Genomic DNA, 18654 nt, shown 5'->3' with positions numbered 1-18654 from the left:
ACTTCAAAAGGAAAATTTCTATATGGGCATACTTAGTATTCCGTAAATATATAGACTTTCGTGGCCTTCATTCAAAGTTGTCCAGTTCCTTTTCAGAATACTATGAAGACTTCACAGTTAAAATAAAGATTCATAAATTTAGCTTCTTAGAGAAAGTATTCATGTGGCCATATTGAGACATCTGCCCTCACATCTGTCTGTCCAGAAAAATGTACTAAGCAGCCTTTATCAAACTCTCTCCTGATTTTGTATTTTCAGAATGACTTCTTTAAAGTTCTAAGAAGTGTCTTCACTCCTTTTAGGCTCTTTAAAATATTACGCAATATGCATTTTTGCTATTGCAATTAATTTAACATCAGAAAGAGTACAGGATTGAGGTGAAGAAGTATGTAAATTGGACTAGTTATATCACTTTTCTTGTTTTTCTTTTGGTATATGTGCATTTCATAATTTCTCTACTTTGCCTCCCGCTGTTTGTTAGTTTTAAGAGTAGAACTTGATAAGAATAGTCTCACATTTTAGTCTTACTTTTTATTTCTATTTCTATAAAATGCTGTATGTTTTTCAAGGAGGTAAGACTGAAGCATTTGACAGAATATAAATAATTTTTATTCATTGCCTTTTTTAGGGAATGAGAAGTGCTGTTACTTTTCTAATCGTATGATAATTCAGAATAGAAGGGCCCACTGGAAGTCACACAATGTGAAGTTGTCCTGCTGGTCTAAGGCCAACTTTGTGGTTAGGTCTGGTTTCTTAAGGCCTTGCCCAGCTGAGTTTTTCAAAACCTCCAAAGTTGCAGATTGAACAGCCGCTCTCCTTAATCTACCCAGCAACCAGATCAGAGCCAAGCTGCTTTACAGCATAAATGCTAATGTTGCATCTGAGGTCCTGGTTTGGCATACACATGTTGACCAGGTCTGATCCTCTATAGTTGATGAAAATCCCTTAACAAACATGCTATTCAAAAGAATTTGGAGATTGTCTACCTCATTTGGTGTTACACATCCCAAGGCACAAAACCCTGCTGTGGCAAAATTTATAAGAACCACAACCACCCCTGCTCCCAGTTTTATGAAGTGCTGCAGAACCAGACTCCCAGTGCTGTGGTAGCTGTTTATATTATAGATGAAACACCAAGGTGATCCTAGAAATCTGAATGTACTCCATTATGAGCAATGCGGCAAAGCAAAGTAATTCTTACCAAACTGAACTGGAGAAAAGCCACTTTTGGTATCCCCAAAAGACAAAATTTGGACTATAATTTCTCCATATTTTTGTTTTTCCCAATTTGTTTATTTGTGAGAACAAATAAATTTGAGAACAAATAAAAAAAGATGTTGTTCTCAGCTGGTCTGTGCAGCATTTTGCTTTCTGAATTAGAACATTTTTAGTGCCCTTCCTCAATAAAGAATTAATGTGTTTCTGTGAAGTGCAACATCACAAAATCAATTTGTAATGTGTAGTGGGGAAAGAAGAAAGAAAAAAGCCAAATACAGAAACAGTTTCTGTTTCCCTGGTGTATTTTTGTGCTGTATTTTGGATTTTCTTTTTATGTGTTTTATAGCAGTTTTACAGGCTTGAAACATAACACAGATACCATATGTTCAAAAATGCATTCAAATATACATTTGAAAACATGCACACTTTGTATTATCTTAAACTGGTTTCTGTTCCACATTAGGTCAATTGTGCATATTAGGTTTTCTTCTTATTTTGCAATACAATTTCACAAAAAGATACACTCTTGGAAGTTAGCACTCTCCTTGCTCTAAAGGTGCAGAAGCCACCCAGAGCCATGTGGCAAAACTGCTGCAGGACAGGAATCAGGCTTACGACTTGGGATTTTTCCACTTCTGAGCTTGTTCCTCCAGAATTTTTTGCAGCCCTGTGAGACTTGTGTGCCTGCCTTCTCTCTTTCAGCAAGTTCCTAATGCTCATAAGGACTGGGTTTGTGCTCTTGGCTTGGTGCCTGGTGTGCCGGTTCTGCTCAGCGGCTGCAGGGGAGGCACCCTCAAGCTCTGGAACGTGGATACCTTTGCACCCATTGCAGAGATGAAGGGACATGACAGCCCTATAAATGCCATCTGCACCAACTCCAGCCAGATTTTTACAGCAGCAGAGTGAGTTCTTTTCCATGAATCTTTCTTTTCTGTGTCCCCTGCTAGAATTATGTCCATGCACATGTGTTTAGGACATGTGTAAGTCACTTCATAGAAAGCATCAGGAGACCTTGTCCAGTCCATGCTCCTTAGTGCTAATATCTATCGCAGCCATCTCCAACGTGAGATGCTTGCACCCTAGGGGATGCACAACATGATCCAGTGGGGTGCTGGAATAAATTATTAGAATTCAATGGTATGTGTATATAATTAATAAATGGCAGTGTAGGCTTTAAAAATTTTAGTCATAGGAGTGCAGGATCAAAAAAAGTTTGGAGACCACTGATCTACGGAATGGCAGGGAGAATTTGGCAGTACTTGAGAACTTTAAAAGCTTATCTCTGGAGTTGGACTATTTCCTGGTAGGACTCATTCCTGACCTGTGCAAATTCTCCTAAAAGCCATGGCATATGGCTGTTGGTTTGTTGGTTGGTTTGTTTTTAAGTGCTGGCATACAGCAGAAGCTTTGTAAGCCATCCTACTGTACTGTAAACACATTGATTTGAATATTTGTTTTCTTAGTAAAAGTGAGCAATTTGAGCACCTGAAACTTCAGGGGAATTGACCAAGAAAAACACCTTGTTATGGAGAGTGTGCAGGAGACAGCAACAGAGCCTCTTTGTGGTGAAGTCTGAGCACAGGAGCTGTGAAAGCTGATGTATTACGTTCTTGTGCCAATAGTGGAAGCTTCTGAATTAGAAACAGGTCTTTCTGAGTCATAGCAGGATTTCAAAGTTGCCAAAGTTTTCATATTTGATGGTCAGGTTTTACGTTTAAGCACTAATAGGTAGGGGTAGAGATGTCAAAGCTTATGTCTCTGTTTGCTTAAAGATTAATAATCCATTTAGAACATACATGCATTTGAAATTCATTGGGCTTTTTGTCATAAAAAAAAATCAGCCTTTTGGTATTTCTAGCGCTAAAATTTAGTGGGCTTAAAAATTTAGAGTGTTTCTAACAATTTACAGTGAAATGAAGGCACAAGTCAGAAAACACTTTTAACTGTCGCAAAGGGGGTTGTGAGGAATATATGAATCAGCGTTGGCTAGTCACTCAAATTAATGTTTATGAGAAATTCATAACTTTCCTTTCAGGGAATAAATTGCTGTTTAACAAGACTAACTCTTTATTTCACTTCTAAATTATAATACAATTTTGTAACACATCCTAAGTGGTATTTTATTTACACATACTTTAAAACTGTGTAAATAGTGATTTTTTTTTTTTTTCCAAAAGTACAGAACTACAGTCTTGGCTTCTAAGTGTCAGCTCACTGTTATTGCTATATAGCACCTTGCAAATGGGTTTGTTAGGTATTTTTTGTTGGAGAGTTAGGACTTCATATTGTCTTGTGGTTCTGTGCTTTTTTAACTTTTTCTTATCATAGACTGACACCTCTTTACTTTCCTTCAGCATAAAGTCTTTATACTTTTTTACATGGTTAAAGGTTATAGCCAGTGCTGTGATAAGGTTAGGGAATTTTCAGTGCTGTACATATTAGATTACAAAGTCTCCCAGAGGTGGAATAATCCTTGCATGCCCATTAAAGAACTGTTATTTTGCCAACCATACCATTCTGAGTATGACACTCAAGCTTTTAAGGAAGCTTCCCTTGCCCCCCCTTTGCCCTCACTCCTTCCCCAGTGTAATTACAGTGCTCTAATATTGCTTTGTTTTGGTTTTCAGTGATCGTACTGTGAGGATCTGGAAAGCTCGAAATATAATAGATGGACAAATATCAGATACAGGAGATGCAAGTGAAGATCTTGCCAGTAATTGAAATCATGGAGGATAAAGGAATACATTGATCAATTTGAGGTGCACTCTATGCAGTTTGCTGCATGTTTATTAGTTAATCACTGATGACTGGAATGGACTGAAAATGTGTGAACTCTTCCACTAGACCTGCTGTCCTTAAAATATGTACTGTATTTAATAACCTCTTGGTAACGTGCTTGAGTCTCAACAGTCACCTGTATCTCTATATATTATGGCTGAATTTGTGTGCATATATAATACTTGCAGTTTAAATTAACTGGAATTCAGTCTTCTCTAATGACCATCTCAAAATTATAACCTGAAATATATAACAAAAGTGCTCTGCTGTATTTCACTCATGAGTATGATCAGCTGTTTTGCATTTTAGGGTAACAGGGGAAGAAATGTGTCCCAGGAATAAGCCTTTGATTATGAGAGGCAGTTTGAAGATTTTAAAGGTCACTTACACTGTTGTTAGGAAAGTGGAGGGAATAATAGATGGGAAGAGGCTGTTAACGATACATCTACCTGACATGGCTGTATCCTGCTAACAGCAAATGCCATATGAGTTATGTGTTGATAGCATATAATCTGTGTTGACCAAAGTTGTGCAGCTGTGTATACTCTGTGCTCAGGACTAGAACTCAAATGCCCACAAATGGCTATGTTTTATTTGTGTTTTGCCTATGTTCTGCAATGACTAGGTGTTCTTAATGTCATGACAGATATATCTTAATCTATTTTTCTTATGGATTTGTTTCTATCATCTCACATTTTCTTTTTTTAAAGCAAATTGTCTTTCCTTTTTATCTAATTTTATATGCTGCTAAATGTATTTTAAATACACTGTTTTGCAAACCTTGGCAGTTACTTTGAGAACTGAACCACGTATATTGGAAAAAGCTATGTAAATAGATGGTTGTATAAAGAAAATATCTTATCTTGTGCCTGTATGACTTTTAAAGCTCTTGGAACCTGGATACTGAGGAAGGATGTATAATTTACCCAACTGCTCTGAATATTAATTTGTAAATTCTGCAAATTTTATGTAGATTCAGAAACAGTGTTTGGATATTGAGGGTTTTTTTTGGTTGTTTTGTTTTTATTTTTCAGAAAATACCAGTCTGTAAATTATAGCTTGTGTAGGTAAAAAATAAAGATGTGAATGTGAACTGCTTTTTTGCCTTGTTCATCATACTTCCTTATAAAAAATTCACTTCCCTTGCAAATGTGTTGAATATAAACCCCACAATTTCACACAGTGCAGTAGAGTAGCTTGGTGGGTACTATAGCCCATATATTGTTCTTGTATCCCATGTCTGTGTTCTCCTTGGCCACTATTTGTGTTTTTAGAGTACTTGGGAACCCTAGGGGGATTCCCTCACACTTAGAACAGTACAGAAGCAGGTGACAGCTGTTCCTACGAGATGGCACTTCTCTTACCTTATTGCATGGGTACTTTATGGGCTGTCAAACAAGGAAAAGTTCTGATGCCTCTTACAGATCTTGGAGGATTTACTTCCTTCTCTGCTCAGCTTGAAAAGAGATGAAAATACTGCTTGCAATTTGAGGTTACCAATATATTCCAAGTTTTGATAGAAATGAGTGATGAATGATATATATTGTTAAAAAACAAAATATAAATTAGTTAAAATAAGCAGCAGCACTACCACTTAGTGTTTGTCTGTCATGCTTTTTAGCTATTCAAGGGGTCTACACACAAATGATTTGGGACTATATCGCAAATACCCAGTGGAGAGTGGATTTACATGCAAGACTCACATGAGAGGCTTTTTGTCTGGTGGAGGGTCCCTGTTCCCCTTGGCTTGGCAGGTGTTGTACCTAGTTACATAAATGATATCAACAGCTCGGTGACCCCTAATTTTGGGCCTGAACACTCATGGCTGTGTGTTTTAGACTCATGAGAATATTGTGTTTTGCAAGTACAGGACAGAAGCCCTTGCAGACCTGGGAAAAGCCTCCCTCTGTCCAGCTGCTCAACTCTGGCAGACCACATGAGGTGGTGTGGCCATGGCCTGAGCTGCAGATGTTCTCTCCAGGGGTGCTTGGCATATATTTTTGTTTGGCCTATCTCCTGATAGGCACCAATGTTACTTAACATATTCATTAAAATATTTTTTTTTTCTTCCAAAAAGGTATTTCACCTAAACCAGGTCTTACCATAGAACAAAGCTTTCACACCTTTGCTCTGAAAGTACTTGCCATCAAGTAATTGGAAGAAAAATGTCATTTTGTAAAGGTCACAGTATCAGTGTCTTGTTTTAATGGAGAATTTTTGACTGTTTGTTTTTCTCCAAACTTCATCCATGCTGTAAACCCACATATGTGACAAAAGATAATATGAAATCAGAAAAAGGTAAGCACTGGACTCCCACTCTGAACATGCTTGTGTCAAAAAGAAAAAAAAAAGAAAGATGGTCTCTGAAAAATTATTTTTCTAAGAAGTCGTGGGAAAATCATGTTTTCCTCTCAAGGCTGGAATTCGGAAGCTGAACAAAGTGTGGAAAAATTAGACTGTATCTCATGTTATCTGCTTAGATACAGGCAAGGTCATGTGTTACAATTAATCTCATCAAAGAAATTAATGCTGAGAAAATATTTGCAGTGCTTCTGATTGTGTATCTGAACAAGTGCTTATCTTGCCCCTGCCTCATATAAAAGGCCCCAGGCTGCCTGTAGAAGTCCTCCTTCAGCCATGGCAAGGATGAGGAGCCTGTGTTTCTTGGCTGTTGTGCTTGCAGGTAAATACACCACGTTTGTATTTTGTCATAGGGTTCAAAAGCAAATTATAAATGTGGTAACAATAGAAGAGCTGTAAAATAGTTTTTGTTTTCCATGTAAAAGAAAAGAACAGACATGACACTGACTCTACCTGAGCTGACTGTGGGAGGACAACAGAGCTGGCTTGTTTAGAAATATGCCCCTACAGTGTATTCAGCACTTGGGCACCAGCACAGGCAAAATGGAATCAGTGGGATCATTCAGCTCCTGAAAGTTACGTATGGCTTTGTTAGCTTCTTTTCTGTAATTTTTACCCCAGCATGTCAGGGGTTAATTTGGTCCATAACATAGTAAAGGGAGAATACATATTATTGTGTTGCTGGAGGAGGGAACCTCTGCAGCAAATGCCTTTGAGATGTATGGATGAACCCAAAATGTAAAGATTATTACTATTAAATTAAAGTCTGTGTAGTAATACTTTAATTCCTTCCTTATGCCTTAATTTTAATCTAATTTTTCAAAATTAAAGTCAAAGTTTTTAAAAATCAATGAGGATTATTTTTCACCTATATCTTTTCAACTGCCTTGCTTTAGCTTCTGTTCCCATGGAAATTATCATGGAAAAGCAGCAAGTAGCCATAGCTGTTGCTATACATTCAGCTGCTTGTTTGGATTTCGTCTTCTTTGTATGTTTACAGACATGGGCCATAAATACAATGAAAATTATGTTTTTAAAATTATTTTTAAAAGTAGGGAAGGAAAATTATGTCTTCCCACTTGCTGCTATCACATTTGTACTACAGTAGAAGTAAATCCAGGAACAAGGGATGAACGAGGTTGCAGTCTTACTGAGCTGCTCACACCTGCAAGTCTTTTTTAAAAAAATTTGCTGGAAAATGTAAGCTTTGCATTAGTGGGAGGAAAAAATAGAAGAAATTTCTTGACTTCTGCTGTGGCAATGTTTTTTTCCTTGAACTAGTTTTTCATTCACAATATCATTCATAAGAAATATTTTAAAATATTTTAAAATTATTTCATAGAAGTTTCCCTCAAACCTATAGTGTGTAAAATGACACCACATTATTGATCTGATGCAGTCTTTTCAGACGTACTCTTTAATTTCAGCAATGAAAACACTAATGCTGCATTTGACTGCCATTAGAAAACACACTCCAAAACAAAATTAAATGTGATGAGTTTAGTTTATTTTCTGCTTCAGTAAGAAATGAGGGATTGCAGAAGGATGCTCATATTCCCGTTATGCTTTAGATGAAAAAGAGGATAAGAACTTAGAGCTTTTCTTTGTGACAGATCATGAGGGGTGAATGCTGGACAGAGAGCAGTCAGCCTATAGGACCTGACTCTCTGCCCCAGAAAACAGAGGTGGAAACCAATCCTGCCTGCCCAGCAGCTGGCAAAGGTTAACAAGCCAGATAATTCCTGTTAATTCCAGCCTCTAGATGATGATAATGAGACACTGTGGCAGCAGCAGTGAGTTCTGCTGAGCAGCCTGGGAGCATCAGACCCGAGTGTCAGATCTTCCTGTATAAAAGGGGCATGAGAGTTTTCTCCAAAAAACAAAAAAATGTAGATGGCACTCCTGGTTTTCTATGTTCACATCCTCCACTTGGAAATCAACTCTGGCATTGCAGCATGATGGCATTCTGTAGCCGAAATCTACTGTTTCATTCTGTAAATTTTTCCAGTACACATAATTACTACTTGTGCACATCTGCGTGTAGAATTCATTCTGTGGAGAAGCCCAGGCTCCATCAGCAATCATGTTTTAGGCTTTCAAGCACACAAGAGTCCACATAAAAAAAAAAAATTAAAGCAGAGGTATTAGTCATTTTGTAGAAAAGGCAATTATCGTTCAAGTAGATTTAATCTTTGAATATTGCTGTAATGACTAAAATGACATAAGTTAACTTCAAAATAAGTATGCTGCCTGTGATATGCCTGCTCCCTCTGAGAATATTTGCTAACAGCAGTTTGTCAGCACAGCAGGGAGCTGGTCTTGTGGTCCCCCTGCTCTTGGCAGGCTCTCAACGAGAGGGCTTGACCTGCAGCTGTAACAAGGGAAAATTTAGCACCTTACTAACAGTTTTTTTTATGATGGCTCTGTGAGTGACTAATATATGCCTTTTCTTTTACTGCTGCCATCTTCCCTTTACTCAAAACCATTAACACATATTACCAATACTACATAGATACAGTAGTCATACCATACAGAAAAGAAACCCAATTCAAACATATACACATACTCAGTATTTTTCTATTTATATCACACAAGTGCATGCTGCTTATCACATATTTATATCTCTATAGATAAAAAACATCTGTGTATAACAAGTATACAGAAAACCTAACATTTTAATATTGATAGCAGCCCTTATTGAAGAATCCCTACTGTTCTGCCAGCCTGCAGTGTTGCTCTCACGCCTCACCAGCAGCTTCATTACGCTGCTATTTAATTTTCTATGAGTATTTCAAGCAAGTCGTGCTTCAGCTGAGTGCAGGCAGCTCTGAGTGCTGAATTAAACAGACCCACTGCCTCGGCTTGTAAAAGAAAGTGGTTGTTGCTGTTGCTCTGTTATGAGCGCACAGCTGCTCTGCCATCATCTCAGTCCAAAGGATGATGGGTGTTAGCCCTAAGACAGGGAGAAATCACATGCAAAACCAAGAATGACTAAAGTTTGCGGTGCTGTGGGGGGTTTTTAACGCGGTTCTCTGCCGCTCTGGCGGCCTTTCCCTGCAGCCCTGGGCGGGTGCCGGGGCTCGGAGCAGGATGCGCAGTGCCCCAGCTCCATGGCCGTGCAGAAGCGCATCGACTGCCACCCGCAGCCCGGGGCGTCCCAGGAGGCCTGCGAGGCTCGGGGCTGCACCTGGTGCTCCACCGATGTGCCCAACGCTCCCTGGTGCTTCTTCCCCGAGGACAGTCCCTATGGCTACGCCCGCAGTGGGGACGCCGAGCAGACGGACAGAGGCTGGAGGTGAGTGCGTGCGGCCCCTCGGGCGCTGCATGGCCCTGCCCCACGGCCACTGCTGCCCAAGGCTTTCCCCAGCTGATCCCACACAGGTGTGACACGGAGGGTAAGGGACACCTTCCCCCGTGCCTATGCCATAGGCCTGGGGCTTCTCTCACCACACCTCAGGTGAGGAACCACGTGCAGGCACAGAGAGGTCCCTCCCGCCCCGGGAGCTGTGTCCCAGGAAACCATGAGGTCTTCCTTCTTTGGTGGCCCCTGTTTTATCCATCAACATCAAGGGGGGCCTAAACTGACCTCAGGGATTATTTCTCTCAGTAAGTCAATTGAGAGAATATTTTTAAAGAGCTGACACAGAGCAGCTGGGTGGTTCCCCAGCCTGCCCCAGGGTGGTCTCAGGCAGTGGTCCATCGTGGTGGGTACCAGCCTGTGTTTGCACTGCAGAGTCACACTGAACAAGCGACAGGCCTTGACCCTCTTCGGAAATGACATCTCCCCAATTGTCTTGGAAGTGGAGTTCCAGACAAGGGACAGACTCCGGTTCAGGGTGAGTACCTGGGGGGGTTGGAATCATTTAATTAACAGGACATGTTAAGGAGTGAGCTGACCTGCCCCTGCTCCCCTTGCTGTAGCTCTACGACCCCAACAAGCAGCGGTTTGAAGTCCCACTGAAGATCAGCAGCCCTGGGGTCACTGCTGAAGAAGCCAACTATGAGGTGGAGTTCTCAGAGGATTCCACACACTTCAGGATCAAGAGGAAAAGCACTGGCACCGTGCTGTGAGTACTACACATGAGTCATATAGCTTTTTGAAGCTATGGGGTGAGCACTGTTTCCTTATACACTGTTGCTTGGGTCGGTGTGATAAGGGGTTGTAGGCAAACTGGAGGTGGTGTAAATGCAGATTTGTGCCTTGTCCCTGAAGGACTTTCATTATTAATGGGGGTATGTGCCTTATAACAGACAGTTATCTGTATGCAAGTATAAAAGTTAATTCAGTAAGACAAAACTTCTGAGGCTACAATTTCATGGCTTGAGATGCTGGTAAACTCAACTCATCAAGGCACTGAGCTAAGATTTCTGAAATTTGAGGTGTCAGGAACTGAACACCAACACTGTCCAGCAGGCAGGTGTAGGAAACTCAGAGCAATGAAGGCCATGAGCCTCTAATTTCTGCTGATGTCAGTGAATGGCACTGGCTCTGGTCTGTCCCTCTGCAAAAAAACCCATTTATTTTCTCAAGATAGTAAGTTTAACTTCAGCAAAAGCTCCCCTCACTAACAAATGTCACCAGGTGTCGTGATTTCCCCTTTCCTTGGCTTCTATCAACCTTGGCTTCCACCATCAATCAAGGTGCATTCATGTCCATTGCTTTTGGGAATGCAGCAGTGAGCAATTTAAGGATGGCTTAAATGAGTGATGCAAATAAGACAATACAATCTCTAGAATGGTCTGCAGATGAAACCATCATGCTGGGTTTTTAATGAGCTGACCATTATTTTGAACTACAGCCTCACGGCATCTCTTTATACACGTCACAGTCAATTCTGTAAAGTTTGATTTATGCAGGCTATTTAAAATGAATGTATCATACACTACTCTGATAACAAAAATAATTTCTCATTAGACTTAACAGCTCTATGTGAACAGTGGGCTTTTGTTAAAGGCCCAGTTTTCTTCTTTCTGTAGAGGCTTGTTAATTGGAATGCTGATGTAAGGGGTGAATGCATAACAAGTGGCTAGCTCATGGCCCATTCCCATTCAGCTCCCCTTACCTTCACCCAGACCCCAAGGGTTTAGCCCTGGTTGATCAAACTTGAGATGTCCCAGCTAAGGGAAGGGGCCTGCCTTGCAGCAGATGCAGCCAAAGCCACAACTCCAGTGACAGGCAGGGGAGCACAAGTCGGTCCCCACTGACCAGGTTTCCAGGAGAGCACATTCAGTTCCCTGTTGTGGGCCTGGGGAAGCCTCCTCCATTCCCCTCCATCTCCTTGTGCACCAAGGCCCTTGCCCAGCAGCAGCAGAGGTGTGGGCTGCAGCAGTGCTGTGCTGCAGAGCCCAGGGAGGCAGAGGGCAGCCTTGGTTTGCAGCACTGGCACAGCATCAGCAGCGATGCTCTGCTCTCCAGCATCCCCGTGGGAAATTGCACACTGCCTCCAGGCAGGTAAAGGAGTGCTCCTGAAACTCAGCCAACCCCAAAAGGAGGAAATTGTGGGTGAATTTAATGCACAAATAATGGACTTATATCCTGTAAGAAATGGCAAGGCTGCTCCCAAAATATTCTCACCAGCAGAGACACAGGATTTTGTGTACAGAAAGGAAAATCATATGTACCTGGGAATTCTTGTTTCATGTGAAATGGCACAGCCAGTACTGTAGACTGAAGGATCCTGTCAGGGAGCCATTCCTCTCACAGCTCAATGATATTTAGTTTAGTTATATTCCCTGTGTGAGGAGCAAAAATGCTTCCCCTTCATTTGTTGGTCTGTCCATCCTGTCAGAGTGAGGAAATGCAGGTGCTCAGAGATAGCTCCACAGCCTGTCTTAGAGGGATTTGCAATCTCCTTGCCCACCAAAAAAAGCTATGCAGATGGAATCTTTCAAAACAGGAAAGCAGGTTATATATCCTGGCATGAAAGCTATGGGTGGCTGCATTTACTTTACTGGGAAGGGTGGACTCTCAGCAATCAGCATTATAGAAACACCCCTTGGTATTTCTATAAAACCTGGACCCTTGACTGGCTGGGCCCAGAAGTGCACTGGTGGCATCTGGCATGTTAAGTAGATTTTCATGTTAGTTCAACCTCCCCAAAGGCAGGTTTGAATGCTAAAACCCAAATCTTTTCCGTAGGGCTCCCTCCAGAAGGGGAAGCAGCTGCTCCAGGGCACCAAGCTGCACAGCTGGTGGCCTCTGTGCCTGGGCCAGGTTAGAGCAGGCTGTGTGGGAGAGTGTCCCTGAGAAACAGGCAAGTGTCTGACACCTGGAGGGACTTTAGCCTCCTATTTTAAGATGTGAACAGCCATGGCCTGTCTCAATGAACAGCTGAATCAATTGTTGATTTCCGTATGCACACAAACACTGCTCAGAACAGTTGATGTGAGCAAATAAAGCCTCTTCAACAGCTGCTGCAGTTGCACTCCCCAGGTGTGGGTGGATGATAACTTGTGTCTGCACCAAACCAGGTCAGAGTTCTCTGCTGGACCTTTTAAATATTTCTGAGGAAAGCTTTCCCATAGATCCTCAGAAATCTGCTTTTCATTACACTTCTTATCCCTTGCTAGTAGAGCCATGCTGCTGGATGACCTACCCCCCAAAAAAGCCTAAATTCCCTCATGATGCCCAGCATGCTCTGTCACTGCTGACAGTCCACCTGGGAAGGAAGCAGCCTGTCCCAAGCAGAAACACAGTTTAGATTTGGGTTGCTCTTTCAAAGTCCACACCTGTGTTTCCCTACCCTCCTTTCTGAGCTGCAGTCTGTCCTGCCATCCCTGTCTTTCTGTTGTAGGCTGTGAAGCAATGTGGTGTCAGGCTTCTGTCTGTCTGCTTGATAGAAAACCTCATCCCTGCTCTGCCACTCATGTGCACAAAGCTTCCTCCTTGTGAGGAGCGATTTCATTCCACATTGGAAATGCTGCAGGGGAGAGGCAGAGGAGACTTTGAGTGTGCTTCACGGGCATTTCTCACACTCACTGCATGCAGGGAGGCAGAGCTGAGCTACCCAAGAAGGGCAGGACAAACTCAGGGCTCCGTGTAATCACAATAACAGAGGAGAGGAATAAGCTATGTGAGGGGAGAGACATTAACAGCTGATTGCAAAACTCATGCAGAGCCAGGAGCTAGAATAAAAGGCCAAGTCCTGCTACATTTTCAGCTTTCTCCAAGGTAATCAGTTGACAGCTGCTGCTTTGCCTGCATGGGGTGAAAATTAGCCAGAGTCATGTAGGGAGATGATCCAGGCACTGCTGGGGGCTGCCTCCCTTTGTCCTCCCAGTAATGCTTCTTGGCTTACTCCCTCTTTCTCCTTCTCATCCACTGCTGTCCTGCTCTCTGTCCCATCCCATTCTGCCTCCTTCTGCTCTGCTTTTCACCCTCTCCAATGCTCCTGCTATTTTGCCACTAGCCAGGAAAGGTCGTTTTCTGTGCCAGTAGCTGTCCAAAGCCATGGGGGTAAAGACATGCCATGTCTGTGCATTCACTAGGGACATGCCAGGGGGATCAGATGAGACACAGCAAAGCTTCTGCTCCCATCCAGACATCAGGTGCTTTCTGTTTTCCACGAGAAAACTAGAAACTGCATCTGATTTAAGGCTGCAACCTTAAATCACAGTTCTGAACCATGTGGGATAGGGACTAGTGCATGGATCTCCTGCTCCAGAGGTGAAGCTCCCAAACTACCATCTTTGTTGGGCAGTGGAGACTGCAGGGAGCCTCTTTTCACTCCTGTCATGCTTGGAAAATAACTGTTTTGGCAAAATTGGTGTGGTCAGTGGAAAAATGTTTTGTCAAGAGATTGGCTTTAGTTTAGTAAATTCTTGCTTAGGATGTCCTGGTTGATCTTGCAGTTCTAATGGGAAACTGTCTCATCGTTGGCCAGGGCCCTACATTAGTAAAAAGAGCAGAGAAAATACTGTGTTGTAATAAGGCAAGTGAGGAAGCTAAACAGCCTGTGAGTTGTTTTGTGGCACATACACTCAGGTTAAGAGCTATTCTCCTTTCTGCTCTGGGCACACTAACAACAGCAACCTCTGGAGGAGGTAGTAGCAACTGAGAGCATGAACGCTCCAAGAAAGCGTAGATTTTCTCAAGAACAGAGACTAAAAGGCTGGGAACTGTTTGCTTTAAGACTGATAAATAACAAACACATGCTCATTTTGCAGTGTGTGATTACTCTGTGGGACTCATTGCCCCAGGGCAGCACTGGCACAGGAGGCCTAGCAGGATACACATTCAAACATAATAAAAAAATCATCTGTAGGAAAATAAAACCCCCAAATACTTTTGTCTCCATGCTTCACAACATCAGTTAATTCTATGAAAACAGCCAGAAACTTCCTGCATAAGCAGATTATTGCAAGACTGGCTCTGAGTGACATCTTATGCCTTCCTTAGTGATATCTGGCCTGGGCCATTGCTGGAGACAGGCTGCAGAGGGACGGACTACTGATTTGATTCTCCACTTTAATATCCTGACTTTTCCTTTTTGATGTCACACAAATAATGGAAGGCAGAACATTTTTTTTACAAGCCAGATAGGGACTACTTTCTATTAAGCATTTGGAATACCTTGTTTGCTATTGCATTTGGGAATATACTGCACAAATAACCAAAACCTAATCAAGATTTTCCCTAATTTCTAAAAAGGCTGCTGCGGAGTTCAGCTGCCTTTTTAATTGTTTGTGGTAGTTAGCACAGACACCACTTAGCATGAAGATATTTTTACATGGGCAAGGCTATTAGAATGATTTATAATGCTATTGTCATAACTGCAGTTTTACTGAAAGCAAGGGGAAGAAATTGTATGCATCATGGGTAGAATGGGTTTGTTCCTAGTTCTAGTTTGTAAGAACTATTATTTTAGTTTTCTAATCAATATGTTACCTAGGCAAGAAGTATCGTGGGTATATCACTTACCCAAGTGTTTTTCAGAGCAAAAATTCAGAATTGTATATTCAGTGAGTTGCACGATATTTTCTGATATCACAGCAATGAATGCAGTGGAAGTAGAGCAGAACTGTGTCAATAACAAATATACTCTGCACTTCTTTTTTTTTTTTTTAATATAATGTTTGTGGAAAATCTGTTGGTTACTCCTGTTCATTTTGTCCACCTACTTGACAAATCACCTTTAAAGTAAGATAAACATATCAAAAAAATATTCAGTTGTGGTGGGCTTTCTGCACTCCAGTGGTTTCCCAAGACTTACAGCTAAGAAGGAATACAGATGTTGTGAAACAGTGTTATTGTTTAATCCCAGCCAGCAACCAAGTACCACACAGCTGCTTGCTCACTCCTACCTGAAAGATGAAGAGAATTGGAGGGGTAAAAGTGAGAAAACTCATGGGTTGAGACAAGAACAGTTTAATAACAGAAAAAAAAAAAAAAAAAGTGGTACTAGTAATAATAATAATAACAACAATTTTAGAGGAAAATAACAGATAGAAAAATAAAACCCAAGAAAGAAAATTGATGCAAATGACAACAATTACTCACTGCCATCTGACTGATGCCTAGCAGTTCCTGAGCAGCAATCTCAGCAGTCTCCCAGCCAACTTTCCTGAGCTACTTTTATTGCTCAGCATGAAGCCATATGGTATGGGGTATCCCTTGGGTCAGTTGAGGCCAACTATCCCAGCTGTGTCCCCTCACTGCTACTTGTGCACTCCCAGCCTCCTTGCTGGTGGGGCAGTGTAAGGGGCAGCAAAACCCTGTTGTGCTCTGTTAAGGACTGCTCAGCAGTAACTGAGCCATCCCTGAATTATCAACAGCTTCCAGCACAAATCCAAAACATCACCCCGTACCAGCTACTATGAAGAAGGTTAACTCCAGCCAAAACCAGCAGTCAGTGGAAATATTTTTAGCAATCTGAGGTCAGTGGAAAACCATGGAGATCTGGGCTCCTAAGGTGATGCTCTTCAGCAGCTTAAGTGTGTTGAGTCAATCAGTGTATTGGAGGTTCATTGGAAAATAGGGTGTGTACTCCTCACTCCCTAAGGTGCTTTAGCACTTTATGGACAGCCTGTGCAAACCATGGTAGCCCAGGCCCTCTGGAAGGGTGTGTCCAAGCTTTCCCAGGATGCCTAGATCCCCTTTTTGGATAGCTGTCTGAAGTGCAACTAAATTTGCACACAGATAATATACAGGGTGGTCTGGAGGCCAGGAAAAGCAGATATTATAGAGGACATTTTCTCCAACTGACTGAGTGGACCAATTGTTTACAACCTAAAATAATGAGCTCAGTTCTCCAGGATTCATTGCAATGGGAAGAAAAAAAAAGACCAAACCTCTCTCAACTTAAAATTATTTTTGAATGTCCAGATAATGCATGATGCCTGCCCTAATAATGTATCATATATGTCCCAAATCTCCTAATTCTGGAGGCTTTGTAAGAGCACCTTTAGAAGTGCCACCAGCTGGTTGCTCATGGCAGGTGAATCAGTGCTTTGAGCCATTGCACACACTGCAGTTATTGGCCTCTAATAAACCTCCACAGTGCACTTGTTCAGAGACGTGAATTGTCATGTCCAGTCTCTATTACAAACAACTGATGATTGTGCCCCTGAAAACCATCTTGCACAGCCTTTTAGTAATCCTCCTTAAACACTGTCACAATGTTAGTCATGAACTACACCTTCAACATGAGCAGGATGTTTTATCTATCTGCCTACTAACCTTCCTTTAATACTCCTTCCTTGGTCCACTCCAGTTATGTTTCATCCTGATAGCCAGTGGCTTGACTGCTGGGTGTGAGAGTTGTTCTTTTGCTGGCCAGAAATGTTAGTTTTTACAGAGATCTTTTCAATCTGAGTAATTTTTTTTACTTGATAAGAGGTTAAAAATTAGAGAGGTTTACTCTTTAGTATAGTACACTCTTGCAAAAGGACACGAAATAAAGATGCTTGACTCCAGTCAGAAGGCAGTAGAAATCAGAAGCTTTGTTTACAATTCATTCAGCCCTTTTATAACATGCTGGGCTAAGAAGACACATTATTGGTCCATAGGAATGAGACTTCTCCCATTGGCTAAGTAACAGAAATAGCAAACAAAACCTGTTGTTATGGGAAAGGAATATTGTTTGAACAAGGTTGTTTTGGGAAAAAGAAAACTGGTAAAAAGTTTCCCTTGGGAAGAGCTAGCAATTCTCAGGCTCAGAAAATATTGTCCACAGTGCACCATGTATGGAAGAAAAGAGCAGCTTTTATCAATTAGACTCCTTGGACAGGCAGCAGCTGTCTGTTCACAGACAATGGGCCACAGGCAGATGTGTGGCGAGGCTGGTTTGTATTTCCATAGGCAGGAGTGTTCCTACCACAGACACATTAACAGGTTAAAACTTTCAGCAGTAAATGTGACTGCAGCTATTACCTCTTATCCAAAAAAGAAGGGTTCTTGTCCTCATAGACTTTGCCTTGTCTAACTTCTAGCAGGGGTTGCATTTTTGACAGTGAGCAACTATTCACCTGTGGTTTTACATTTTTTAGACCCCTTCTGTTGTCCATCACAGTGCTTTTATGTTTCATAGGACTCTTGGAGGAGAACCACACTAATTCCTGCAGACATTATGCCATTTTATGCTCTCTCCTGTTTTGTTCCTTCTGTCTGCTTTAAACCAGCAGAGGGAAGGTGGGAGAAATATGACATTTTCTTTTATTGTATCCAAGGGCTTAAGGAATGGCAGACATAATTTTTTTTCATTTAAATGATTGCTCTTTGCTAACCCCACATGAGCAAACACATAAAGTAGCACAACAGCCTACCACACTATGCTGGAGAACACAAAGACTTTGGAAGCTGTTTGGGAGTGAAGGCAGAGAATAGTGCCATGGGAAAACCTGTTCATACTTTCCTTCAGATGGAGATGACATAATGATGCCCAGAAAAAAAAAAGACAGTCATTACCAGCCTTTTAATGTCATGGTGAATACTATATTTAGCACATAGCTATGCTGGCATGCAGAGGTCTAGGGAAGACAAGGCTGATGAGGAGCAGTGCTGGTGGCAGAGGATGGGGAGCTGTGCTGGTGGGGGTGGCAGCCCCAGGGAGCCGAGCCATGGAGGGATGCAGAGCAGGGCACTGTTATGGCAGTGTTGACAGTTGCCTGAAGGAATGCATGAGTCATAAACCAGTTTCTCCACAGCATGTAAAGATAAGGTGGGGCAGAGGGCTTGTTCCTAAGGTAGTGTACATCACCCCAGTGACCTTCCTGGTCAGGGAAGGGCCTTGCTGAGCTGAAGGAATATTTTAATACCATGGTAACACTAAGTGTTCTCATGATAGGGAATGTCCATGC

General features: G+C 41.8%; 1 protein-coding gene across 5 annotated transcripts in view; it reads left to right on the top strand.

Annotated features, from left to right (window-relative positions):
• KIF21A (kinesin family member 21A) overlaps positions 1–5089 on the top strand; it is an 87622-nt gene extending 82533 nt beyond the window's left edge. For all 5 annotated transcript variants that reach the window (XM_083859461.1, XM_083859463.1, XM_083859462.1 and 2 more), the window contains 2 exons: positions 1921–2120; positions 3846–5089. In XM_083859461.1, the coding sequence (XP_083715587.1) occupies positions 1921–2120; positions 3846–3939 (294 nt within the window). In that variant the 3' untranslated portion in view covers positions 3940–5089. The remainder of the gene's footprint in view (positions 1–1920; positions 2121–3845) is intronic.
• Positions 5090–18654: the final 13565 nt, after the last annotated feature.

Source organism: Zosterops lateralis (genome assembly GCF_965231275.1).
Source record: "Zosterops lateralis genome assembly, chromosome: 4".
In the NCBI taxonomy this organism is placed as follows: Eukaryota; Metazoa; Chordata; class Aves; order Passeriformes; family Zosteropidae; genus Zosterops; species Zosterops lateralis.
The sequence above is the reverse complement of the archived record's forward strand: the minus strand, read 5'-3'. Positions and strand labels throughout refer to the sequence as shown.